This window comes from Passer domesticus, chromosome Z, assembly GCF_036417665.1.
Source record: "Passer domesticus isolate bPasDom1 chromosome Z, bPasDom1.hap1, whole genome shotgun sequence".
Lineage (NCBI taxonomy): Eukaryota > Metazoa > Chordata > Aves > Passeriformes > Passeridae > Passer > Passer domesticus.
Window position 1 is genome coordinate 995,033 of NC_087512.1, and position 27,337 is coordinate 1,022,369.

The 27,337-nt window shown below is 48.9% G+C and overlaps 1 protein-coding gene across 5 annotated transcripts in view; it reads left to right on the plus strand.

Moving 5' to 3' along the window:
• Window positions 1-27,337, plus strand: part of MYO5B (myosin VB) — a 149,627-nt gene that overhangs the window by 23,422 nt on the left and 98,868 nt on the right. For 4 of the 5 annotated variants that reach the window (XM_064402904.1, XM_064402906.1, XM_064402905.1 and 1 more), the window contains exons 2-4: window positions 6,218-6,328; window positions 10,407-10,578; window positions 12,998-13,142. In XM_064402904.1, the coding sequence (XP_064258974.1) occupies window positions 6,218-6,328; window positions 10,407-10,578; window positions 12,998-13,142 (428 nt within the window). Of the gene's footprint in view, window positions 1-6,217; window positions 6,329-10,406; window positions 10,579-12,997; window positions 13,143-17,740; window positions 17,876-27,337 lie in introns of those variants that run through there. The other variant, XM_064402908.1, reaches the window with a different exon arrangement.

Here is a 27,337-nt window from a genome sequence, read left to right on the forward strand (position 1 = left end):
ATGTTGAGGAATTAGAGATGCTCCTGCAGAGTGCCACTGTCTTTCCCTTTACATTTAACACCCTCAGCTGGTTAGCACTTTCATTCTGTAGCTCAGAATGATGTTTTTTGTGCTTTTTAAGAAGTAAAACACTATTTTTCCCCCTGTCCTTAGAGCATGATGCTGTTGTAATATGTGTCCCCCACTTGGAGTTGAAATGCTGATTTGCCAGCTCTTTTGGTGTTTGTGGAGATTTAGGGTGAGGAAGAAGTTGGTCTTTTGCTACTAGAGCTCCCTGTTTTGAGTGGATCCCCTCTGGGCTCACGCTGGATTTGTGTTATTCCCCCCGAGCATCGGGCAGGGGAGAGATGCACAACCCTGGGACACCCCTGCCCGCCCTGCAGCAGGCAGGGACACCCTCTGCCACCCCTTCCTGTGCCCTGTGAGGGTGTGCCAGCTGGGGGTACCCGGCAGCAGGCAGAGGAGCCAGCCCAGGCTGAGACACCGGGGTCAGCAGGTCCCGCTGCCACGGCACAGCCGAGGCAGCCCTGACCTAAATCTGAGCTTGGCTCGTCTGTGGGGCAGGGGAGAAACTGCTGCTGGGATGAAAGCCTCATTCAGAGGATGGGAAAGGGAGGATTATGGTTTGCCATCTGCCTCGGTTTTCAGTAATGTAAATAATAATAGAAAAGGTAATGATCCACAAGTCCCGTAATGGAGATATTTTGCTGCGTCACGGGTGAAGCAGATTTTTCTCCTGAGTCACTGCCAAGTGGGGCAGAAAGGAACTTTAAGGCTGCAGGGCACCCAGGAGAGGCCCCTTTCCATGTCCCCTTCCTACCTGCATCCAGTGGCTCTTCCCAGCACCCATGGGTGCTGCTGGTTTGCAAACACAAACACATTGACCACAGCAGAGCCACTCCTTCCACAAGCACCTGTGGGACCCTGCTGCCTTGGGCACAATGGCAGAGCATGGCCCAAACCACCTGTGCTGGCTCAGCCCAGGTCTGTATCAACGAAATTTAACAAAGAGAAATTTGTTTGGTTTAGGACAGAGGCTGAGAGAGAATCTGTGGACATCCAGATCGCAAGTAAAGTCCTCTGTTTATTTATTTTATTTCTGGAAGAGCCTCTTCAAATTATCTCTGGGGAGTGATCTTCAATACCAGTTTAAAAAGGAAAATAGGGAACAGAAAAATGACCCCCTGAGTACGTGATATGGCCCCTTTTAATTCCACATACAGCTTGTACTTTCCTCATGCTTGAGAAGAGCACAGTTTGGGAAAACCTCAGTTTTAGTAATAGATGTCTTGTGAGTCAGAGCTGGAAGGTGGTTATTGGTCTGTTTGAGTGTAAGCTGCTTAACCATTCACATGCTGTGTGTGTAAATATAAATATATAATATATAATTCTTGGGAAGCCAGGGCTGACATTTTTGCTGGTTTTTCTTTTGTATGTTTTTTGTCCTTTTCAAAAGCATCCAGCAATACTGGACATAGAACAATATAGAATGAGGTTAGAAATAAGCCCACTGCAGAGGGAGAAAAGTAGAAGTGTGCTTTCTTTACAGAGAAAAATATACAGAAATTTATCCTGATTTCCACCTTGTTCTAGTCAACATTTGTGTATTCACCTTTGATTTTTTTTTTTAAAAAATCACTGTTTCTGTTTTCAGCTGAAGTCCTTTCATAGGATTTTCTTAACCTGTGTGGAAGAACCTGTGTCATGACATACCACGTCCTCACCTCTCTTACTGAGTTCCCAGTGGTGAGGTGGTTGCTCCTATTTCATTGCCAGTATTTTTGCTGCTGTGCCCTCCCTCTATCTGCAGTTTGTTGGAAGGATGCCCCTGGAAAAATGCCCTTGACCCAGGAGCAACGAAAACTTCCCGCGGTCAGCTGTGAGTGTTGGCATTCCTGAAATAACTCAGGGGATTAAAACCCAGCAATAATAAAGATGGATTTGCTGATGTCCAGCTCGCCATGAAGACTTGCAACAGCCAAACGAAGCTGAAATTGCTAGTTTTTAATATTTTTTACTTAATGGAAGATCATACAATTTTCTTAATGTAACGAAAATGATGCTCTGTCCATGGAGTTGTAACTCCTTGCCTGCAGACCTGCATCCCCCCCTTGCTCAGATGGAATACATTGCCCAGAGCTTGCTGGGAGTGCCTTTGGCCAGCACGGAGGGCTTTGAATAGTAAAACAAGACCTGCCTCTTCTAATTTAATGTTGGTTTTAATCTGCATCCGCAGCGGCAGCCTGCTAAAATCTAAATCAAATCAGGAGGTGGGGATTGAATTTATTAAGCTCCTGCTTAAGCTGTGTGGAATAATGCAAGAGGCAGTGAGAGCACTGAATGACTTTAGTTTTATTGGGGATCTGGTTAAAAAAATCACAAAGTAAACCAGATTTAAAAAAAAAATTATTTTTTTAGAGGCCGAGCATGCAGAGCTATTTCTAGTGAATTTTAGCATTTTGTTTAAAGACATCCTCGAGGACTGAAGGAATCTTTTTCTTAAAAAACAAATTTAAAAAAGAGAAAATGTATGGAAAGCCTGGAGTGCCTGGAGGTTGAGTGGCTTGCCCGGGGTTCTGTCTCCTGAGCCCAAAGTCGAGTTAATCCTTCATTCCCTCCAGTGCTTTGAGATGGGCCCCTGTGCCCTCTCCCTTAGAACAAGCTCCTCCAGCAGATCAAGAGGCTGTTAAAGCTCTCAGGAAGCCCGGACAAGGCTTGTGGAGTGGTAAAATGATGCTGGAAATGTGATTATTGGAAGCAGCAGCTCACAGGGATGCTCTCCCCACCCCCCTGCCCTGGTTTTGGTGACACTGTGACTCTCACCCCAGTGGGTTGGTTTGTCAGAAGGAGGGGGTGTGAGGCAGTTTTGGGGAGCAGGTTGCAGAGGTCAGAGGCAGGGAATGCAGGGGAGGTGAGGGTGGTGAGCCCAGCCTGACCCCACCGAGGGCTGCCAAGCCTCCCCAGGTTCTAACTAAAGCTGGCCTCGTGAAGATGTACCCGTGACAAAGTGCTTGTGGTTGATAAACCACATATCTGGGATTTATGGCTGCAAGGGAGGGCTCGGATGGGGGTTTGTGTATCAGCCTGCCCTGCCGGGAGGGCAGCAGGGAGGGGAGGACGGTGGAGGAGCACATCAGGATGAGTGGTGCTCCCCTCTCTGGATGTGTGCGTGTGCACGCACGAGAGGACAGCATTAGCGATGCCTGGGGAGCTGCATTCACAGCAGCCTGTGCTGACAGCCCCTGGCTCTGCAGCAGGGTGGGCAGCACTCGATGGGGGGTGTCCCTGACCACATCTGGGATCTGCCAGCCAGGGTTGTCCCCGGGGCTCCTGAAGCCTTGCAAATACATCTGTACTGCATGGTGCATTCTGTCCTGCATGGTGCATTTTGTCCTGCATGGTGCATTCCGTCCCACATGGTGCGTTCTGTCCTGTGTGGTGCATTCTGTCCTGCATGGCACATTCTGTCCTGTGTGGTGCATTCTGTCCTGCATGGTGCATTCTGTCCTGCGTGGTGCATTCTGTCCTGCATGGTGCATTCTGTCCTGCGTGGTGCATTCTGTCCTGCGTGGTGCATTCTGTCCTGTGTGGTGCATTTTGTCCTGCGTGGTGCATTCTGTCCTGCTTGGCGCATTCTGTCCTGCATGGTGCATATTGTCCTGCATGGTGCATTCTGTCCTGTGTGGTGCATTTTGTCCTGCATGGTGCATTCTGTCCTGTGTGGTGCATTTTGTCCTGCACGGTGTATTCTGTCCTGCATGGTGTATTCTGTCCTGCGTGGCGCATTCTGTCCTGCACGGTGCATTTTGTCCTGCATGGTGCATATTGTCCTGCGTGGTGCATTCTGTCCTGCGTGGTGCATTCTGTCCTGCATGGTGCATTCTGTCCTGCGTGGTGCATTCTGTCCTGCATGGTGCATTTGGTCCTGCATGGTGCATTCTGTCCTGTGCGGTGCATTCTGTCCTGCATGGTGCATTCTGTCCTGCATGGTGCATTCCGTCCCGCATGGTGCATTCTGTCCTGCGTGGTGCATTCTGTCCTGCATGGTGCATTTTGTCCTGCATGGTGTGTTCTGTCCTGTGTGGTGCATTCTGTCCTGCATGGTGTATTCTGTCCTGCATGGTGCATTTTGTCCTGCATGGTGCATTCTGTCCTGCGTGGTGCATTCTGTCCTGCATGGTTCATTCTGTCCTGCGTGGTGCATTCTGTCCTGCATGGTGCATTTTGTCCTGCATGGTGTGTTCTGTCCTGCGTGGTGTATTCTGTCCTGCATGGTGTGTTCTGTCCTGTGTGGTGCATTCTGCCCCTCATGGTGCATTTTGTCCTGCATGGTGTATTCTGTCCTGCATTTTGTGTTCTGTCCTGCATGGTGCATTCTGTCCTGCATGGTCCTTGCACATGGGTGTGTGTGCACAAAGCCTGGGAAAATCGGATGATGATGATGATGATGATGATGATGATGATGATGATGATGATGATGATGATGATGGTTGTTATCATTATTACTCTGTAGTGCTGTGGTCAGGGTGGCTGGTGGGGTGTGCAGCCTCCCACCACCCGGCTGTGGGCAGTGGGTGCTGAGAGCTGTCACCCTCCTGTGACACCTGGGTGGCTCCTGGCCGTGGCTGGTGACAAATTGCTGAGGGTGGTGGCCCATGGGACCTCCTGCTGTTGCTGGAGCTGTACCCAGGTGTCACCCTCCAGCTGTTCACAGCCACCCCATTTCAGGCTGCTCTGGGGTCAGTGTCCTGTCTGCAGCCACCAGGACAGGCAGCTCTGGGGCTCAGCCCAGCCCCTGGTGCAGGTGGAACATTTGCAGGGTTGCCAAGACCAGCAACACCTTGTGTTTGAAGCTGCCCTCAGCTGGGTACATCCTGATCCTTGGCTATTTTGGGCACTTCTGGAGCATCTCTGAATCTCACATTTTGCCAGCAGAGAGCTGGCACTGGATGAATCCCCAGTGGTGGGGCTGGTAGGGGTCCCAACCAGCCCCTTCCCCACTGCAGCCTCCCTTCTTCGTGGCAGGGAGAGCACTGAAGGCTCATGAGGTGCTAGAGCTGCTGTGCTGAGAAAATTCCAGTTTTCACATATTTTCCCCCACTCCCTGGCAAAACTGTTGTTCTGGGAATACGATTGTGTGGCTCCATTAACATCTAAAGGTTCCTGCTGCTGTAGCTATTGAGCAGCTCTAAAAATAATTATGTGTGATAACATATAAAAATCTATTGCTTTTCAGCTGCAAAGTGGCCTGTCAGGTGCTGGCTGCTGCTGTGTTAACTCGTTGGCTGCCACAAAGTGTTACTTGGACATTGTGTGCTGGGGTTTGGTTTCAAATGAAGGCCAAAACCACTTTTGGGGCTCTGGTGCTGCTGTCACTTGGGCTGGCTGGGATTTCCTGGTGCTTTGAGTGGGAGTAAATTTCTGTAGCTCTCATTTCAACCAGCAGGAGGAAGAGGGGAGAGCAGCCCCAAAGGGCCAGAAAATCCCTGGGTTTTGGAGGGTTCCTGTGGGCTCTGTGGGCTGGAGGAATCCAGCACCAGCCTGGAGTCCAGCAGCCAAAACCCTCATGGGCGCCTGGGCTGGGCTGCACAGGTCTGCCCTGGGGCTTCCCCCTTGGTGGCCCCAGATTTGTAGGTGCAAACAAAAAAAAAAAGGTTAAATTTAACCAAATTAATGAATTCATTTAAATCCAAGCGTGTTCCTGGAGTGTGTTCAGTGTTCACCTCCAGCTGAAGGAGCTGGCTTTGGTGTCCTCATTTGCCTGCCTCTGCCCGTGGCTGTGGGTCAGGACTTGCTCTGTGGGATCCAAACTGCCTTGTTTTGAGCAAAATAAGCACACTTCGGTGTAGGGACTGCGGGGGATGAATTGTGTTATTTCGTAAAAGCCTTCTGGAAGGCTTTTTTTTTTTTTTTCCCAGGGAAATTAAATTCCACATTTACCTTGAGATTTTACCCTGCTTTGTTAGATTGGTAACAAGCCAGTGTACACTTTGTCCAGGAGAAAATTAGACTGAAAAGTTAGACTTCTGGTCTGTAATTTACCCCAAGAACTAAAACTGGATTTATTTTTTCTTTTACTCAAATAAATGGTTTAGCTGCATTGACTTTACAATGAGTGTGAGACTGTACTAACGGAGAATTAATTTATTTCTCATTTAATTTCCTGAGGTTTTATCATGTTTAAACTTTTTCTTTCTTTTCTTTTTCACCTCTCCAGTACACTAGGGTTTGGATTCCTGACCCTGATGAAGTTTGGAGATCAGCAGAAATTATCAAGGATTACAAAGAGGGAGATAAAAGCCTCCAGCTGAAACTTGAAGATGAAACTGTAAGCTTTTGAATGTCATTATTCTTTTTAGCAATTTAAAGCTTCGAATTAATGTGTGAGGAAGGCTGATCCATTTCATAGTTTCTGTGAAGTGGTTTAAAATGTGTTTTATTGCCTCAACACTTCCAGCTTTTCCCTGCCTGCTCCCTCCCTAGACACTTGTGTTACAGTAGGTTGTGAGAAAAGCCCTTGACCTCCATCATCTCTTTTCATCTCCTGGCAAACTGGTAATAGCCTGTGATACCAGGATGCATTTCTTTTTTAATAGCAGCAGTGTGTCAGAAATGCCAGTTTGTGCTTTTTGCTGCCGAACAAATTGTGGAGAGCATGGCTGGTGGCATCCACTCAGCCTCGGGTGCTGATGGAAAACCCACACACGGCTCGGAGGTGACTGCTGTGCAACAGCTTTCTCCACGCCTTAGCTTTTCTCTCTGAGCACACCCTTACGTAAACCCCTTTTTTCTCTGCTTAGTTTTTAAATAAGAGAGGCTTTTAAAAGGGAAAAACACAAAACTCATTTAGATGTAGATGTGGCGCTGGTTCCAAATGCGCAAAGAGCCCGGGCTGTAGCGTGTGAGCAGCCAGCAATTAATCACCCCCAGAGCAGGACACAGGCTGGGGAGGAGCAGCTGCTCTCTGTTCCACACAAAACCTCGTGGGGTGGGACGTTGGGTGACAGCAGGGAATTGCAGATGAAGTTAACCATGGCATTTGCATCAGCTGCAAATTCACTTTATGGGACTGGAGCAGTGGTGCTGCGTGCCCACCACGAGCTCTCTGCTGTAGTGGGAAGAATAAATACATTTTTCATGAAGAATTGCACCTAAACCATCTTTCTTCACTGAGCAGGTGGGGTTTCCTGAGCTGTCTAGGGTGTGATCTGCTCTGCTGCCTGTAAGAGTTAGTAGGGACCACCCAGTACAGATTCCCACGTGCCCAGCAGGGTGGGTAATTCCCATCCCCTCCAAGCCAGACCTTTCCCACTGTGGGGAGCATTTTCACCATATTGCCTGATGGAAGATGGAGAACAGGAATGAGCTGTGGTTGATCAGGCAGTTTGTCAAAGCAGTTTTTCTTTCAGAGCAGCTCAGGCTCGGGCTGTTGGCAGTGTGTGAGTGTGCCAGGTTTGCAGAGAACATTGTTGATGTTGGGGTCTGCACCCAGTGCTTGGTGCTGCTTCTTCTTGGCTTGTCCTCAGCTGCTTTTGTTGTCCTGCCCAGTTTGCTCTTCCAGCACAGGGCAGCTTTCTGGGGAGGATAAAGGGTGGAGGATGCTTGATGCCTTTTTACCTTCCACAGTGATAAATCTGGCTGAGGAGATGCACAGATGCCAGCTTGCAGTCCCCTGGAAGCACCAGGCACAGAATCATCATTTTATTGTGGAATGGTTTGGGTTGGAAGGACCTTAAAGTTCATCCCATTCCACCCCCTGCCATGGGCAGGGACACCTCCCACTGTCCCAGGCTGCTCCAAGCCCCATCCAGCCTGGCCTTGGGCACTGCCAGGGATCCAGGGGCAGCCACAGCTGCTCTGGGCACCCTGGGCCAGGGCATCACTACCATTACAGCAAAGAATTTACTCCTTATATCTTAACTAAGCCTACTGTCCTTCAGCTTAAGATAATTCCCCATTGTCCTGTCCCTGCAGGCCTTGTCCCCAGTGCCTGGGCAGCTCTCCTGGAGCCCCTGCAGGCCCTGGCAGGGGCTCTCAGGTGTCCCTGCAGCCTTCTCTTGTGCAGGGGAGCAGCCCCAGCTGTGCCAGGCTGGCTCCAGAGCAGAGGGGCTCCAGCCCTGGCAGCATCTCCGTGCCTCCTCTGCACTGGCTGCAGCAGCTCCACGTCCTTGTGCTGCTGGAGCCAGGGCTGGGCACAGATGGGTGCCTGGGTGCCCATCTCACCCACAGGAGCTCCTTTCTTCCCCTTGTGCTCAGGCTGCCAAAGTGCACCTGTCTCAGGTTTCTGTTGCTGTGATGATCCCAAGGTTTTAGAAAGTCTTTTTTTTTTCCAGTCCCACAACCGAAGAAGTTGAGATTTGTTGGTTCTGCTTTTCAAGGTTGTTTATTTTTCCTTATCTCTTTCACTCTTTCTCTGACCTGCTGAGGTCTGTCCAGCAGGTTGTGTTGTGGCACAGCGCCTGCCCTTGGAGTGGTGTTAATTTTTATACTAAGAACTACGTGTACTTTATTTACAACAATTTTCCACTAGCTGTCACCTATGTTAGACAGTCTGTCTCTACTCTAAGCCAATCCAAAAGTGCCACCATCCCAGCAGAAGATGGAGGACAAGAATAAGGAGAAGAAGGACAGGGCATGCCCACATTCCTCCACCTTGCCTCTTGAACTCCCATTCTAAAACCCCAAAATTCTACTTTTTCACCCTGTGACAAATTAACTATCATTCTCCTCAATCTCTTGTGGTTTCTAAATCCTCACACAAAGTTAGTAATTTTTTCCATGGACTAAAATCAAAGGCACAGGTGTTTTTTACTTTATGCCAAGGTTTCTGAGCTCCCTGTCAGGGTCTTGAATCACCCAGGGCAGACAGAGGAATGTCCTGGGTCCTGTAGCTGAGTGCTACAACCCCCATCCTCCCTTCCTGGCTGAGATCTCCTGCAGTTTTAGTACTTGGGCAGGAATCACTTTTTTCCTCTTTAATCTGGATATTTCCCCGGAAACTAAAGGCACTGAGGAGCCCTGCAAGGTCAAATAGTTTAGTGCAGCTGAGTTCAGGATCAGCAACATTAAAGTACAAGGTGATGAAAGCATTTCCAGGTGTTGTAGGTAGTAGCTTAATAAGCATTTCACAGTCATGGTGAAACATGGAACATCTCATTTTGGGGTTGTGCAAGAGACCCGAGGTCTCTGGGAGTGCCCTGTTTGATGCTTTGCTGTATGAAGTCCTGCCTGGATCTGTGTCATGTAGGTCTGAAATGCCCTTGCAAAAGGGAGCAGCACTTGTGTGCATCAGTTTGGAGACACCCAGCACACATACCTTCAGGGCATTCAAAGCTGCAGAAAGCCTTTTGTTCCTGACAGCCAACATGCATTACCCAGCTGCTCAGTGCTTCCTTTTGTCCTTGTGCTTTAAGTGGGTCTTCACGGGTTTTGTGCTTTCTGGCCCTACTCTGTATGCAGGAGTGCTCCCTCACAATGAAGAGCTGACTGTTAAATATCACAGGGCATCCCTGGTGTGTTTGCCATCAAGATGTGAGACCGAGTGCAAACTCTTGAAAATTGGCATTGACAACGTGGAGCTGGAGGATCAAACCAGCCCGAGGTTGTCAGACATGCTGAGGGAGCCTGTCCTCGTGCACTTGGGTCAGCCCTCCTTGTGTTGTTTGCACGGGCAGGGATCCAGTGCAGTGACAGGAGTTTTGCCTGGAAGCTGGGATTCCTCCCTTCTGATGGGAGCTGATCACAAGGCCTCCTTTCTGAGGCAGTATTACTGGCAGTTTTGTTTTCTTTCCTCTGTAAAGAAAAAAAAAATGCAGTTTTTCTTTAGTTGATGGCCCTGTTGCTCATTGGGGAACAAGTCAGAAATATCACAAGGCTGCCCATATGCCAACTTCAGCAGTGTAACCTGGCTCCTCAGACACTTCAGCAGCAGAGACTTCTCCCTGTCCTCTCTGCCTCAAGGGGTGCCAGGTTTCAGGTATGAAAGTTACTTGAATTAAAAACGAGCTGAGAAATGGCTCTGATGGTAAGAGCATGATCTAATTTGGAATGAGGCCGCTTTTCCAAGAGCGGGAAGATGCTTAGATCAGGTGAAGCTGTGGGCTTCTGCAGCTGCCTTTCGGAGGTGGCTGAAGGCTGTTTGTCCCAAGGCTGGCCTGAGGATGACTCAGGCATGGCCAGTTTGGTGCTTGTGGACCATCAGTGTCCACCAGGACCATGTGGTGGTCAGCTCAAAGCCGTCACCAGAGGGGTGACCTGGCAACCCTACAGCATTTATCATCAAGAGGCTTTTAATTTGATTTAGAGCGGGGCGTGTAAGCATTTAACACTAGCAGGAGTTATGCCTGGAAAAGCTACAAGCCATTAAAGGGCTGTTGTTTTTTTGTGCTCCTCGTGTGTCTCCTCAGCTCTACGAGTACCCCCTCGACCTGCCAGGGAGCGAGCTGCCCTTCCTACGGAACCCAGACATCCTGGTGGGGCAGAATGACCTGACAGCCCTCAGCTACCTGCACGAGCCCGCGGTCCTGCACAACCTCAAAGTCAGGTTCCTCGAGTCCAACCACATCTACACCTACTGTGGTGAGTGTCCAGAGCACACCTCCAGCTCCTGGGAGGTTGTGGGGCCACAGAGGAACCCCTTGAGACCATCAACCCGAGGCTGCAGCATGAGGAAAGCCTGGGGAGGGGGGTTTAGGGTGGGAGGCACGAGTGTGTGTAAAACAGGTGGGTTTTGAGGGCTGGTGAGCACTGTGGCCTTGCTGAGCTCATGGTACCTCTGCTCTTGGTGGGAACATCTTGTCAGATGAGTTTGAGGCCAGCCTTGCATGTGCTTGGCAGCCCCCACGGGGTGGGGTAGGACTTAAAGTAGCGGTAGGACTTCAGTAGTAGGACTTAAAAAAACAGTGAACAGCAGCATGCCAGACAGAGAGAGGAATGTCCATTGCACATTTTCCTCCAGAAAAAATGCAAAAATCCTTCCATCTCTGGCATTTCCTTCCTTCTCTTCATGGCTTTGGGAATTGTCTAACTCACAAATTCAGAGCAGGAGGAGGGCAGGTGTAAACTTGGGTTTGTGATTTTTGGGGAGGGTGCCTTGCCAAAGCTATTCAGGACAGCAGTTACCTGTGGATGGACAGCAACAAGTTGCAGCTTGAAAAGTTAAGAAGAAAGTAAAGGAGGCAATTCATAGAATCCCAGACTTGTTTGGGTTGGCAGGGGTTTTAAGAATCATCTTTTTCCAAGCCCCTGCCATGGGCAGGCACACCTTCCACTATCCCAGGTTGCTCCAAGCCCTCTCCAACCTGGTCTTGGACACTCCCAGGGATCCAGGGACAGCCACAGCTGCACTGGACAATGTGTGCCATGGCCTCACCACCCTCCTAGCCAGAAATTCCTGCCCAATATCCCATGTAGCCCTGCCCTCTGTCAATGGGAAGCCATTCCCTGTGTCCTTTTAAAGCTGGTGTGTACAGCTGTGACTGTGTTGCAGTTTGGTTTCTGCAGATAACTGGCAGAAGGAGATGACTTTTTAAAACAGTGGCCTATAAGTATCTAGCTACTGTGGCTCTTAGTAATGTTAACTTTCAGCATTTAATGCTGTGTACTGTTGGATTACTGGCATAACTTGCAGCCTTTTGCAGCTGCACATGTGCCTTCAGTCACCCACAGGCCTGCTGTCACCCAAAATCAGTGAGGTTTTGTGAGGGCAGCTTCTGTTGAAGGCTCATGATGGTCTGGAGTGCAGCATTAATGGAGATGCGGGCGTCTGGGCTGTGTAGGTCTAGTTGCAAAGCTCTGCCTGGCTGCAGCATGCCTCGTGCTTTGGTTATAAAGCACTGAGATGGGCAGGAAGGTGCTTGTCTGAAGGGAGCACAGCTCTTCAGCTTGGTTTGCTTCTCGGTTTTGGTGAGTCAGGGAAAATTGGCGTGTGACCTGAGCAGAACCGGGAAGCAAGCAGGCAGGAGCAGGGCTCGGGGAGGTGAAGCAGCTGGGCCAGTGTCCTGCAGGGGCAGGAGCTGGGACAGCCACTCACCTTTGCCTTTCCTGGTGTGTGCTGCAGGCCGAGAGTTCCTGCGCTCCTGTAGCGGGAGTGTGCCCGAGTCCTGGGGTGGGAGCACAGGACTGGCCCCAGAGCCAGGAGTGTGACACTGCCCCAGAGCCAGGAGTGTGACACTGCCCCAGAGCCAGGAGTGTGGCACTGCCCCAGAGCCAGGAGTGTGACACTGCCCCACAGCCAGGAGTGTGACACTGCCCCACAGCCAGGAGTGTGACACTGCCCCACAGCCAGGTGTACACCAATGGCCCCACAGCCAGGTGTACAATGCTGATTCCCCAGCCAGGTGCTCCTGGATTTCCTTGCAGGGACAGGTGAGGCCTGCCCAACCCAAAACTCCTCTGAGGTGCAGCTTGGGCACAGAGCAGCGCTCTGGAGCCCTCGGGGAGCTCCACGTGTGGCCGGGCCTCTCATTACCTCCCAGCTCCGTGCCCAGAGCAGGAGAGGAGGCAGACATGAAAGCCTCAGAGCAGGCTCTGGCACTCCTTCCCTGTGATTTATGTACTTCAGTTTGATTTGGGCACATTCTTTGTTTGGAGTTTTTACTCACAGCCCAGGCCAGGGGAAAACCCGGGGTGTTTGTTTGGGCCTAGCAGAGCTTTGGTTGCACGGGAATTGCTTTTCTGTAGTGCTGGCTCAGGCTGTGTTGATCTCTCCTCACCCCTCCTGCAAAGCCTGTCTTCACACAATGGAGATTATTGCATATTTTTGCTCTTCTCACCAGCTTTGTGCATCTCCTTTGTAACTGTACAGGGGCTTACTGCATTGCTGTTGAAGGGGATGCTGAGATAAGAATTATGAGCCCTTCCCTATTCACTCCCTTTGTTAACTCTCAATCACTGCATTTTAAAAACCTTACTGAAGGAACTAAGGCAAGCCCTGCGAACCCTGAAATACCGACCCCCTGCTTGGTGTGTGACTTCCCTCCTGTCTGTCTGCCCTCAGGTATCGTGCTGGTGGCCATCAACCCCTACGAGCAGCTGCCAATCTACGAGCAGGATGTCATCTATGCCTACAGTGGCCAGAACATGGGGGACATGGACCCCCACATCTTCGCCGTGGCCGAGGAAGCCTACAAGCAGATGGCCAGGTCAGGGGGGCCCAGACACGGGGGTTTGGGTCAGAAGTGAGCAAAAATGCCATTAAATGCCCCAGATGCTCAGTGAAAGCAAAGTGGTGAAAGAGAGCGTGCTGGAGGTCAGGTATTTTGTAATTAATTCTGCCTAATGACTTGATCCCAGTACTGTACCCAGGCTGATGGGGATCCCTGCTTGGAACTCAGGGGGATCCCTCTCTTGTTGCTTCTTGGATGAGTTTCCTGGAAGAAATTCAAACCGCTCTGCAAATGTCATGTTTAATAGCTTAGAGGAAACCACATTTCAGATAATTCGGTGAGATAATCAAACTAAATCCAGAAGGTAATGTTAGTTGTTGCTTTATGGAGATATTGTGATTATGAGTTAGGTGGTAACTGGCAGATACTTGGAGATATTTATGGGTCCCTCAAATCCCTCCCTTCACCAGATGGATATGGTGAGAGTTTTACTTTATTTATTTCTTGCTTCTTGTGTTGCTGAGGACAAATGTAGCATTTTGTTCCTAAGAAATAAGTCATAATCCAAAAGAGAATTGGGGAGGAAACTAAAAATTGTTGTACCAGGGATCATTTTATTATAGCTGTCAGGACTCACACGGCGTGTTTTTGTTTGCTTGTGAATTAGCTGAGATTTTTGTACAGCCTTGGCTTTTAATAGCAAGAGTAAGCACTGAACCATTTTCCAAGGATCTTTCTTTCTGCTGTGTCTGAGTTTTGGTGGTGAGTTAGGATGCATTTCTAATAAAAATGAGCTGGATTTCAATGCAGAAATGCATCTGGAGGAGCACTGCCACGGCCAGAGATCGGATGGACTGCACCCAAGCTGAGCCCAGCCTGGAAGTGCTGTGCTCTGGGCAAAGCCACTTTGAGAAGAGTTCAGGGATTTGGGGAGCTGCCTGCAGAGAGAGGAAGGCTTAGGATTTTGTCCTTGTGTGATTCCAGACTGAGCAGCAAGCTGCAGGGCTCTTTTTAGAAGATACCAGGGTTTTGCTGACCCATGTGGACAGGACCTGTGGGTTTTCCAGGGCAAGTGTCTAAAACACAAAGCAGCAACTCGCTTTTCTGCTGAAGTTTGTGTAGAGACAAACTTCAGGTGATGAAGTTTGCTAGTTTCTCCCACATCCTCAGGAATCTTGCAGGCAGTGGGCTAACAGCTCTAGCCAGCAATGCTTGTCTCTGCTTCCCTCCTTATCAGAATAAAACTGCTTTTGACAGCAACTCATAAAGGATAACTGCTGTCTCTGGGTGGTTCAGACTGCTCTGTTTTCAAGGGGACGGGAAAATAACCACCTTCAGAGCTCTCAGGCAAGGTGCTCACTGCTCAGTGCTCCCCTGGTGCCTTCTGTTTTGGGCTGTTATTATGGTAATTGCAGGCTTGGGTACAAAAGAGGGTTTCAGACAGGGTTGAGAGGAGATTGGGACACGGATTATAGGAATTTACCTGGTTATTTGAAATGTGCCTGAAAATGTGGCACACTGAGTTTTTAGTCTGAGTGCTCCTGGGTGGGTGTTGTGCTCTCTGCAGCTTGATCCTCCACGGTGCTCCAAGGAGAGTGGAGGAGCTGCTGGGGCAAGGGGTGTGGATGGCATAGCTCCTGGGAGATGGATAAAGGGCATTGAAAAGGACTCCTTTTTGCCCTTTTTCAGCTGAAATGCTGATTCTGTGGGATGCCTGGTGTTTGCTGTCAGATTTACTGCTTTGGAGTGAGGTGGGATGTGGCTTGTTAAACCTAAACTGGTGCAAAGATATCACTTGTTTTGCAGTTCAGCTTTTAAACAATTGGATTATGTCTGGTGCATCCTTATAGATCAGGAATAAAGCTCAAGGCTGCCGCCTCAGAAGGTCAAACTTGCAGGAAAACAGTCTGGCCAGTCCTGGAGGTTTTTGAATATTTTATGACCATTAGTGGCCCAGTGTGCACAAGGAAAGCACAGTGAAAGTGATTGAATGGGATTGAGTGGATGGCAGGGGAAAAGGGCACAAAACTTAAGACTCTGTGTTAAATGAGAAAAATTGGAGGTAATTAGATTTTATTTCTGAGCTTTCCATGCAGAGACAAGGTGCCAGGGCAGAGTGTAAGGTAGTCAGTGGGTACTAGTATTAGTGACTTGTTCCTGTGCTTTCCCACTGCCTCATCCTCAGCGCCCAAGTGATGGGACAGGAAGCACCCTCACAGGTGACTGTGTGGCATTCTGTGTTTGCTTTTGTCCTGTCATCAGAAAATACCAATTTAAAAGGAAAAAACGAAAAAAAAAAGGAAAAGGGGAAAAAAGGAAAAAAAAAGCAAAAAAAAAAAAGCCATTGGTGGGCTGTACAACGGGGCTGCAGAGGTTGTGAAAAAACACCTGACCCCTTTTTTGAGTAGAACTTTTCATAAAGGACCTGAACACCTACAGTGTATTCAGTGTATATTAAAACTCCCCTTTAAGTATGAGCTTTTCTCAAAAACGATGTTTTTGCAGCACTTGCATGTGAAACAGCTTAAAACAACAACAACAACAACAACAACAAACAAGGCAAGTGATTAAAATTCATATGTGACATCCTCTAATTTTAACAGTGACCAGCTCTTTAGAAACTCCCCAGATACCCAGTGTGGGACTAAACACACTCAGTTCACTAGAACAGTGCTGTTTTAAACAAAATGAGCAGCATGGAGCCAAGTTTGCTCCAAGTGCTGCTGCTGGAGGCAGGAGAATCAAATGTTGGGATGGTGGAAGGAGGGATCAGTTAGATATTGTTAGTGATAGTGATAGTTAGTGGTGTTGGGAAGGTGGAAGGATGGATCATTTAGTGGTTGTTAGTGGTGCTGGTGTTTAGTGGGTTTGGGAAGGTGGAGGGATGGATGATTTAATGATTCTTAGTGGTGGTGATGGTTAGTGGTGTTGGGATGGTGGAGAGATGGATCATTTAATGATTCTTAGTGGTGGTGATGGTTAGTGGTGTTGGGAAGGTGGAGGGATGGATCATTTAATGATTCTTAGTGGTGCTGGTGGCTAATGGGTTTGGGAAGGTGGAGGGATGGATAATTTAGTGATTGTTAGTTGTGGTGGTGGTTAGTGGTGTTGGGATGGATCATTTAGTGATTGTTAGTGGCCCTGGGTTGGAAGGAGTGAGCACCTTGGGATGTGGATTGCCTGCAGGGCAGTGCAGGCACCTGCTCTGGTCAGGGTCCTCTCCTGGAGAGGTGCGGTGGGGCTGGGGGGCCACAGAAAGTGTTTTACCTCCTGGGAGCAGCCTGAAAGCTGTGCCATGGTCACACAGAGGGACAGCACAGCCACTGATGGCCTGGCTGATTCTGGCTTTTCTCGCAGAGGAACAAAAGATGCCTTGTGTGCCCACATCCTGGCTCTCATTTCCCTGTGTGTCATCCCTCTGGGCAGGAGCCTGGAGTCTGGCAAAAATTCCCTCTTGAAAACCTGTATTTCTGCTGCAGTCAGCCTGACCTGAGCAGCACATGTTTCACACTGCTCTGTGCCAGCACTGCTGAGGTCAAGCTGGGGACAGCTCTGACCCCTCATGGCAAGAAGGACATGAGGGGCTGGAGCGTGTCCAGAGCAGGGAATGGAGATGGGGAAGGGCTGGAGGCCTAGGAGAGGATGAGGGAGCTGGGAAGGGGCTGAGCCTGGAGCAAAGGAGGCTCAGGGGGGACCTTGTGGCTCTGCACAGCTCCTGCCAGGAGGGGACAGCCGGGGGGGTCGGGCTGTGCTCCAGGGAACAGGGACAGGAGGAGAGGGAACGGCCTCAGGCTGGGCTAGGGCAGGCTCACGTTGGACACCAGCAGGAATTTCCCCATAGAAAGGGTGCTCAGGAATTAGAAGGGGCTGCCCAGGGAGGTGTTGGAATCCTCATCCCTGGAGGTGTCCAAGGAAGGACTGGATGTGGCACGGAGTGCTCTGGACTGGTGACAAGGTGGGGATGGGGCACAGCTGGGACTCCATGGTCTTGGGAGGGCTTTTTGAACCTTAGAGAGTCCATGATTCATGCTCTGACCCTTGAATGTGACCCACTAGTTGTTGCCGGCTTCATGGAGGAAGTTTGGATGGTGACAGTGCAACACCAGCTCGCCCCTCCCAGCCTTTGGGGGCTTTAGCTCTATTTTTAGTTAGATATTCCCTGTTTTGTCTGCAGCTCCATTTTAATTCTTGCCAGCTTTACTTGTCAGTGTGCTCATCATGTTTTCACGTGATGCTGGGCTGAGTCTATTAGGAAAATCACCACAGTGGATATATTTGTGTGACTTCTGTGTCTTTGGCCCTTGTCTCTCCCTCTTGTACCAACTGGGGTTGTTCTGGGCACAAGCTAGGAGTTGCTAGTCCAAGTAAGGTTTCCTAATGCTTTTGGGTTTGGTGAGGTTCTATTTCTTGGTGTTTTTTTTGTTTGTGTTGGTTTTGTGGTGTTTTTTTGGTGGGTATTTATGGATGCTATGGGACAGAGAGAAACACCAAGTGTTTCTCACAGCGGCTTGTGAGAACTTTCAGGGAGTTGTAAGGATGTGATAACTTGTTAGTATAAACAATCTGCAGGTGGTGTTTTTCTGCTTTGTCTTTCTGTTCTTCTCAAGGACGGTGTGTGAGGAAGGTGTTTTTGTTAGCTAGCCAATCAAACAGAATGTATCGTGTCACTCTATATAAACCGCGCGGTTCTTTGGAACAAAGCCTTCTTTGCTCTTCTACAATCCTGCTTCTCGCCCGTTCCTGTGCCATTCTCGGAGCAAGAGTGACAGGTATTCATTTATTTATCTATTTATTTATCTATATATTTATTTATTTAAATAAACCCCAGGCAGTATACTTAATAGCATACAGAATTGAACAGCACTAGGTGAGAGAGGCATGTGCTGTGGGCAGCGGAGCAGAGGAATGGGCCCTCCCAAGGCTGCCAAACATGTCTCAAAAGCAGGGAGCAGGCAGCAGGCAGAGGTGATCTTTGCCCAAATCATAAATCAAATACTGAAGGTATGGTCAGCCCCCTCTGTGTTTTTTCCATGTGGCAGTTCTGGGTCTTGCTGTGGCTAGAACTTTGTCTCCCTTGTGTGGGCCCCTGGATGGTGTGACACGGCAGCAGCCCATGCCAGGTGATGGACACAAAAGGGAGTCCAGTGTCCAGCTCTCACTGGCAGAAATCTGGGGTAGTAAAGGGCTTGTGAAAGCCTCCTGAGAAGTGCAAGGACTGGGTCAAGTGCCGTGGGCTTTATTTTCTGGTGCCTCTCTCTGGCTGATGCTTTCTCAGGTGCATCCCTGCAAAGCTGTTCCATGAGGCCAGGCAAAAATATCTTGGGTCTGTTTCACATGAAACTGCTAAATCCGAATTGCAGAACAGTGTGATGTTCTGCCAGGAGTACAGAAGGGTTCTGCAGGCCTTACCTGGCCCCTGCAATGTCAGTGGGAAGGCAATTGTCCTGCTGACCTGTTGGTTGGACTGGAGTTTCCTGCTTCCCTGCTTGAGGATCTGCTCACAGTGTTGTCAATAGTCCTTGCAGAAGAAATAAAATAAGAAATGCAGGAGTGATTTGATGGATGAATCCAACTTCTGCATATCTTGTCTGAACTGCAGTGGGTACCAGATAACCCCTGCCTGGTGTCTGCAGCTCCAACCGGGCTCAGCATCTGCTGTATAATTCCTGAATTGTAAATTGTATGGAAAAAGGGTGTCTCCTCACTTCAGCCCCAAGGCCCACATGCTGCTTCTGTCACCAAGTGCTCAAACACTTGGACTGCAGGCAGGTAACTCTTCGTAGCTGTGGCTTTCCATTTTTATTGGAAGTTAGTGCTCCCAGGCTTTGCACTGCACCGTCAAAATCCCTGCTCCCTGCAGCCACAGGGGAAATGTCTGTGTCCTGCAGAGAGGCAGGTGCCACTGGGGCTGCCCGAGGTGACCACGGCTCTCTTTTCTGCTCTGGAGGGCAAGGCTGGAGCTGGAAAAGAGCAGAAATTGCAGCTACAGCCCTGCACACAGGCAAATAGACTCAGGGAGGGGTATGGGCACGGTGGGGGATGCCCTTTCATAGCACTTCAGATTTCAAGCTTTTACAGGAGGATTTAAAGCCGTACAAAGACAGAGCAGATAGGAGTTAAAAGAGAGATTAACCCCCGACAGAGATGTGAGGGGAATCAGACTGGCACGGTAAATAAGGCTGAATCCTGTGTTATATTAAAGGCGGGGAAGGTTTTTTTCTCCAGGGGAATGAGGCTGGGTAGGGGCTTGCAGGGAGCTGTGGGGCTGAGCTGTGCTGCACCTCACCAGGGCTGTGCAGCAGGGATCATCCCAAAAATAAAGCTATGGTCTAAAAAGGGGACCCGAAGAAAAATAACTCAAGAGCCTTGAATTTAGGAAGCTGCAAAACTGAGGGGCTTCTCTTCTGCTTAGAGTTAAAAGTGGGATGGGGATGAGGGGAGGAGGTTTTGCAAGAGCTATCCCATGAAGGTACTGGTGCTGGTGTAACACCTCAGGGATTGCTTTTCTTCTCTTGAGGTGATATGTAGAAAAAAAATAAATTGGGAGACACTCCAGAAAATGTTTCCCAAGAACTGGAGGAGAAACCCTCTGGTCTTACTTGCTGTGGGAGAGGACAGAGGTGCTCTGAGAAGCCAACTAATGAACTTTTTTAAAATGTATTTTTTTTCCCTTTTTTGGCAATTTAGAATAAAGACCGTGCTAGCAGATTTAATAATAAATGAAACATTCCTTATAGAAAAAGCATAAATACTCATAAATGGGACAGAACTGGCATGGGAAAGCTTAAGGCAGAGAAAGGCCTGAAACTAATGAGTGTGTGTGTGTGCGTGTGTGTGAAGTATCACTGAAAGGAGGGATAATAGCCTACATCAAACATGTAACTACTGCTGTGATGCAGGAAAACTGCTGGAGCTCTGAGGGGAGACAGCTGTAGCACCAAGTATAATTAAACATTCAAAACAGCACTTATGAGCAGCATAATTACATCAGAGCCCAAAAAATTGTGATTGGCCTTGCCCACCTCCCAATCACTGCTGGCCACCCCACACCCTCAGTGAACTTCTGGAGGTCTTGGGATGGGGAACCCAGAGCGTGGTTTCTGAAAACCCCTTTCTGGGTTTTAATTGATTAATTAGTCAGATGGCAGTGTGGGAGTTTTCCAAGCAGCAGTTGCTTAGGATGGTGGTCAGTCAAAAGGACCTTCTTTCTGGGACTGGCATGGGGTGGAGGAACAACTGACTTTTCCTTCTGGTATTCTGAAGCTGATCTGCTGGCACAGCATCCCAGGTTCCTTCCTCTGTGGTGCTTTTTGGGAGGACGCAGCCCCAAGCCTCCTGCCTCTGCAGCGCTCCAGCAGCTTGCAGGTGGCCTGGGCTGGAGCCAGGGATGCTCTGTGGTGTGATCCCGGCACAGAATAGAACATCAGGGTGCCAGAGAGCTGGGGAAGCTGGCCGGGTGCGTGTTTTTCTCTCCTTGGGAACGGCACACAAAGGAATTGCTGACCTCATTTCCATGAGGCCGCGGAGCTTGTGTTCCTCCCTCATGGGGTGTGCAAGGCATCAGTCCTGTCAGAAGGTCATCCAGACTGGGCACAGCTCAGCATTTCACAGAAACTCAGAGCTGTGAGGGTTTTCTGTGCTGTTGGAGGGGTGTTTTCAGCCGGCTGTGTGAAGTGTTTGGGGCATTAACAGGCTGGGGCCTTTGGGAGTCCCAATTCTCCTGTGGGGAAAATGCCTGGAGTGCTGGAACAATTAATGAAAGCACTCTGACCTCTGCAGAGATGCCGTGGTCTGCTCCGTGGGGTTTGGTCCTGGCGTTGGGAATGTGGGATGGATGGGTGTTAAAGGGAGGAAACAGCCCTGCCCTGCCGAGCTGGCGGAGCGCAGGAGAAGATCAGTGCTGCACCTTGCCTGCTCTCCATGTGCCTGCTCACCCTTGCCCATTCCAGACCAAACTGCTGCTTTTAGGCTTCTTCCCAGCAGCTGAGACATTGGAGGCCACGTTTTCTGTCTGTCTCCTTGCTGATAGCCAGCGGGGTGTGAGCAGATGGGCTCCAAAGCTGCGCAGGGTGGATCCCAGGGACAGCATCACCCCCAGTGCATCTCAGAATCATAGAACATGCTGAGCTGGAAGGGACCCATCAGGATAATCAAGTTCAAATCAAGTCCACCTCTTTGGGATCCAACTCTTTCTTTTGTATTTTGAATGAATTTTGAATGTATTTTGAAGCTCTGATATGGGTGTAGGTTGTTGGTGAAAACAATGCTATTTTCCCCCATGGGTATGTGCCACTGTATCAAAAGTTATCCCTACAAAAAGAAAATTATCTATGTTAAATATACTTTTCTGTATATAAAAAAAGGACCAAAAAACCATTGTGTAGAGTAATCCATGCCATTTATGAAAGATACAGAGTAAGAAATGACCCAAATGAATGTGTAGCTCCTGAAAACCTGTCCTTGTAGTGCTGCTGGCTTCAGCAGCTGCACCATAAAACATGCATTTGCAGCTGATATTTGAAAATGCAAACAGAAGACAAGTCCTTAAGCATTCTTTTTCACCTGGATGAAAAACATCTTCTTGGGTTTCTCTGAGGGAAAAGGGTAACTGCCCCTAAATTGTGGTTTTCTGTTTACCTTAAGTAAAAATGACAGGGATTCTAAAAACTCAAATTAGACCCAACAAGAAAAATAATCTGCTGCCGCTCTCAATAGTCATGCTGCTCCAAATTCCAGTTATCCCACAGAAATGGGAACAACTCCTGGCTTCAGAGACCATTTCAGAGAAGGTTTTTCTCTATGTTATGATGCTGCAACACTCTGATTTTCACCTCCAGAGTGCAACTTCTGTTTGCTCATTTGAAAGCAGAGTTGTGCTGTCTCAGTTTTGCATCACTGTCATTAGCACTTGAGGGATGCAACCCAGTGGTAGTTAAGTTACTGCATTTTGTATATTTCTAACAACACAGTGCAGTAGCTATGCTCATTCTCAGCCTTGCAGCACTGTCAATGGAGAAATTCATTGGGGCTTTTGTGGGCGTTCTCATTGTGGTCAGGCTCAATTCAAACCACAGTACTTAAAGGATTTTTAATCTTCAGATTGCTTTATGAACACTAATCCTCCAAACAACCTGAAAGAAGTAGGTTAAATATGATTTCCATGGTGGAGAGACTTATTGACTCGTTCCACGACGCAGAGAATTAGTGTCAGATCTGGGATTAAAGCTGGAATGACCCCTGACAATTATTCACAGGGTCTGGCTCTGCCTTCATTTATTCCAGATCCTTTTCCCTCTTGGAAAAAGCTGTGTTTTTAGTGCAACTGGTTTTGCTCCTGATGCAGAGTCCAGGATAAAGTTGTGCAGTTAAGCTGCTTGTGCCAGTGGTGTTTTTCAGAAGGGATGACTATGAAAACAAATCCTAGATGTTCCCGGTCCCTCCTCATGGGTTTGGATTACTGCTTTAAAGAAAGCTGACTTTGGAGAAATTCTGACTGGTGATATATATGTCTGAAGAACATTTTGGCTATATTTGTCTTCAAATACTGTTTTTAAGCAGTGTTGCTGAAGGCTGAGGGTCTACATATCTGCACTGAGGTGTTCCCTGTCTCCTCTGTCTCTGGCAGAGCAGTGGTGGGAACCATCCCTGGATTCAAACCCTTTTTTATTGCAGTAGCTCGACCATGCGCTTTTCTGGAGTGAGGATTTTCCAGGGATGTTCTGCCCTGGATTAATTAGCTAAAGTGGTGAGGGCTGCACACGGAAGCACTGAGCAGTGCCACACCTCTGACTGCTCTGATACAGATTGCTCTGTGTCCAGCTGGGCAGCTTGGGGTGTGGATGCTTCTCCACACCTTTCCCAGGCTGTCTGGGGGCTCCTCTCAGGGCAGCAGTGCTCTCTGTGTTGCTGCAGGTGAAGGACTGACTGCTTTGACAGGCAGGGAAATATGTTCCCTGGATGTAAAGGCTGGTAATTAGCAGCCTGTGCTGATCAGCAAAGGCCCTTTCTCTTCACAGCCAACTGACTTTTGTTTGCCTTGGGCAGCACCTTTAGATGTTGCCTTTCAAAAATGGTGTCTGTTAGACTTTTAGAGTAGATATAAAGAAGGAATTTCTGCAGGTTGCCCAGAGCAGCTGTGGCTGCCTCATATTTGGAACTGTCCAAGGATGAGCTGGATGGGGTTTGGAGCAGCCTGGGGGAGTGGAAGGTGTCCCCATTCATGGTCTTTACTAGATGGCCTATAAATGTCCTTCCCAACCCTAGGATTTCTATGATTCCATGCTGTTTTTCATGTGTTGTAAAAGCACCCTCTAAGTTCTGCTGGCTGGAGACATCACCCATCTCTTATTTTGTGTGGTCTTGAGGGGCACTCATCTTAAGCTGGCAAACACCTGCAGAAAGATGTGTAACCCACCTCCAAAACACCTCTGGAGCTGCTGCTCCCTCTTGCATTGAAGAAAGAATTCTGGATCTTGTTCTGGCTGGACTTCTGCTCCCTTGGAGTTTTGTTTGCCTCTCTGATGGGTGGGAGCTGTAGCCCAGATCGTGGTGTTTGTTTTCCAGCCTGAGCATCATGTGAGCTGTGAGCCATGGGTTGAGGGGCTCTGATGCACTTTGTGGCAGCATAAAAAGTTGTGGTGGCAGCCCTGAGGTGCTCAGGAGCCCACCCAGCCCCAGGAGGAGATGGGGCAGCACTGCCATGTTGCAGCAGAGGCAGTATTCACCCACATACACTTCATTTTATCCAAGTTCTTTTCAATAATAATTTTCTCCTGCGCTGGCCCTGCCAAAATTGAATGTATTTTAAGCAGCCGTGTTGCACACTGTGCCTGCACGGTGGCCAAACATTTCAGTGTCTTTTATTCCACACTGAACACAAACACCTCCTGCCTGGCTTTAACCATTTCTGCTGCCTGAGCATCCTGTGTGCTGCCGTCTGCTCCGCAGGGTTCATCAATCTAACCCCTGCTGGCACCAGCAGTTGCTTAACTTGTACACTGGAAAGACTCTGCAGCCTTTATTCCTGAAAGCTTTTATTCCTGAAGTTGGAAAATAAATGTCTGAACATGAACTATCCACCAAAAAACCCCAGAGGAGACACATTACTGCAAATGCAGGAGGTTGAGTGGCCTGCTAAGAGCAGCTTTCTTTTCATTTTATGTTATTGATATAATCCATAAGATTTTTGTGCCATGGAGAGCTCACCTGGCCCATTTCATATTGCAGCACATCAGCCATTAGGGCAAATTCTTGGGAAACTCTGCAAAAATGGAACCTGGCTGCAGTAGCAGTAAATTGTGTTGGCCATAGTTTTGTCACTAGGCTCAGTGTGTTTTGGCAAATGTCTGTTTAAAAGGAGGCAAGCCAGAGGGTGGCATGAAGCACTCAGAATGCCACTTAAAGGCATTTTTGTGATGGGATCTGGAGCCCAGGGGAACTGTTGGTCCTTAGCTGGGGTCTCAGGTGGGTGGGTCTCTGCCTTCCCAGCCTGGCCCACCCCAGTAGCTGGTAATAGAGGTATTATGAGTGAGGTCAAAATTGGTGACAAGAACTCATAATTGTGAATCTTAAAGAGAAAAAAAATGGGCTACCAAATACTACCTTGCAGCAGTGCTGTCTGGATGCCAGGTAATGCATCTTTTGAGATTTTGGCCTCATTTAGCTGAAGATTGGCAGGAAAATGTTATCTGAAATGTGCCACTTGGGCCATGCCTGTCATGCAGAGAAGGGTGGGAAACAATAATTCCAAAGTAATTTTGAGGCAAGTGTAGCACTAAGCCATGGCAGCTTTGCATTTGCAAAGCTCCTTTTGCAGGGATTTTGGTTGTCACCTCTCCCTTCTGCTTCTCCCTCACCTCTGAGCAAGGACAGTCTGTTCACCACCCTTGCAGCCCATGCCAAAGCCTCTGTCTGCCCCTTTCTTGGCAGCTGACAGGAATTCTGTCTGTTGGGTCCTGCTGGTGGCCAGTGTGGGATTTCACTGATGGAGATCAGCACAGTCCACGAGTCACAGAAACCATGGGTCCACTAAGGCTGGAAAAGGCCTCTGAGATCAGGTCCAGCTGTCAGCCAGCACCACCAGCATGTCCTCAAGTGCCACATCCACACTTGGTTTGAGCACTTCCAGGCAGGGGGACTCCATCACTTCCCAGCAGCCTGTGCTGGGGCTTGGCAGCCCCTTCAATGAAGAAATTCTTCCAGATATCCAATCTAAGCCTTCCTCCTTTCACTTGTTCCCTGGAAGGAGAGACTGACTTCCCAGCTCCCTGAAGGTGATCAAAGCATCAATCAGAGCTCAGTCAGAGGTAAACCAGGACAGCCACCAGCTGTCCCAGCAGCTGCTGCTGTGGGTTCACCCAGCTCCCTTCTGGGGCTGTGGAGCTGGCAGTGCTTTTCCTCTGCTGGCTGCCCACTCCTGCTGGCAGGTGCTGCCCGGAGAGGCTTGCTGCACACCTGTGGGAGTCCAAAGGTGTGAGAGTGGCACGTTGGCAGCCCCGTGCCTGGATCCTGCCAGCTGGCTGTGGGAGAGCCTCGGGGGCTTTGCCAAGGCCTGCTGAGGTCACCACGCCGTGACTTAGCAAGAGCAGGCTGTCCCCACCCAGGGTGAGTCACCGGGAGCGTGGCTCAGGGATGCTGGCTCCTGGCTCACTGTAATTTCTAATTGCTGAGGGTGTGCCCCACTCACAGCCCGTGTTCCTGCACTGCTGCCTGGCTCCTGGGCTCCTCTTGCCTTCCCATTGGTACCCAGGAAAGCCAGCTGGCTAGGGGATGGATTAAGATGCACTTTGAGAATTGGTGTATGAAAAATTGAGAGAGCTGGGAATTATCTTGTCAGTCTGCTGCTGCTGAAGGAGTCTCAAAGTCATGGCTACACCAAAATGTTACATGTGACTTGGCTGAGGCTTTTTTCTCAAACCAATTACCTTGAGTCTAGAAGGAATTAAGATGTTTGTGCCTGACAGTGGAGGGAAGTAATGGTGTGGTGTGTCTGTTGGAAGTACAAAAGTGGGGTAGGGCAATCATTTAGCCTCTGTCCTCAACTGGTATAAACTTGAACTGAGTATCTTAAATTGAAATGTGTTTTGATGGTGTTTCCTGATGTCAAGACTACTGCAAGATATAAATTTATTGTTGTACTTGTGTATGGGATTTTCTGTGCCCGCTTTCAGCTGTGATTCATGGAAGCCAGGGCAGAGTCTGGGAAGCTTAAGTTGATCTTACTTAAAAACACACTCAATTATGTCCTTACAGCTTACCCAAGAGCTCAGGCATTTTGGGAGCTTATAGCAAATCCTGCAGTGAAAACTCTGCCCTTCCCAAAGTCTGCAGCTGAATTGCTGGGTTTGCTGTGTGCTGATGATGCCCTGGGGAGAAAATCCCACTGCAGCAGAGGTGCTTGGCCCTGGAGCCAGAAGACCTTCCCTTGGAGGGATGTGGGTCTGAAAATGAGCTCCTCTCACTGCCTTGGCCCTTTCTTTGCCTTGCAGCTCAAGCATGTTAAACAGATTAATTATTGGGACGTATCTGGTGGGTGCGATGCTGGGAAGGACTGGCTATTTCATGGTGACTTCTGCAATGGCTTTTGTGTGAATGATTAATTTTGCAAGTGGAAAAGGGCATTTGGAAGAGCCTGTGCTCTGTGCAAGGCTCAAGAGCTGCATGAGATGGTTCACCCCCAGCTTCTCCGTGCAAAGTCTAGGTCCCTGGAGCTATCTGGTAAAGTACCTCTGCACTTCAGCCTCACAGTGTCACAGGATTTAGGGATGAGTCTTTGGTGTGAGTCTGATGCCAGACATGCTTTGTATTGTGGTTGTCAAAGTTTTAACCAGATGCTGGGACTTGTGTGAAAATACTGATACTCATATAATTGCACAGGGAATCAGGTGACTTCTTCTATGTCCCAACTTTAGGATGCTTGATTTTACAACTTCAGTGTTTTTAATGCATTTTGAGTGTAGAGGAATCTTTCTGAGTAACTGTGTTTTAAAAGCAATTTTCACGAGTTGGCTGTGTTTTAATGAGCAAATACTTGAGTGAAGGAGCTGGGAGGGAAAATTAAAAATACAGTATTAGGTGCTGACACTCAGCCAGTGCCTGCTAATAGTTCTCCAGACAGGTGTCCAGCAGCAGAGGTTGGGTGTTGTCTAAGAAATGGGATTCCCAGAGTCTCAGGATGAAGGAGGCAGCAGTGCTTCGTGCAGGGGCTCAGTTCCCACTGTCTCTGCAGGCCT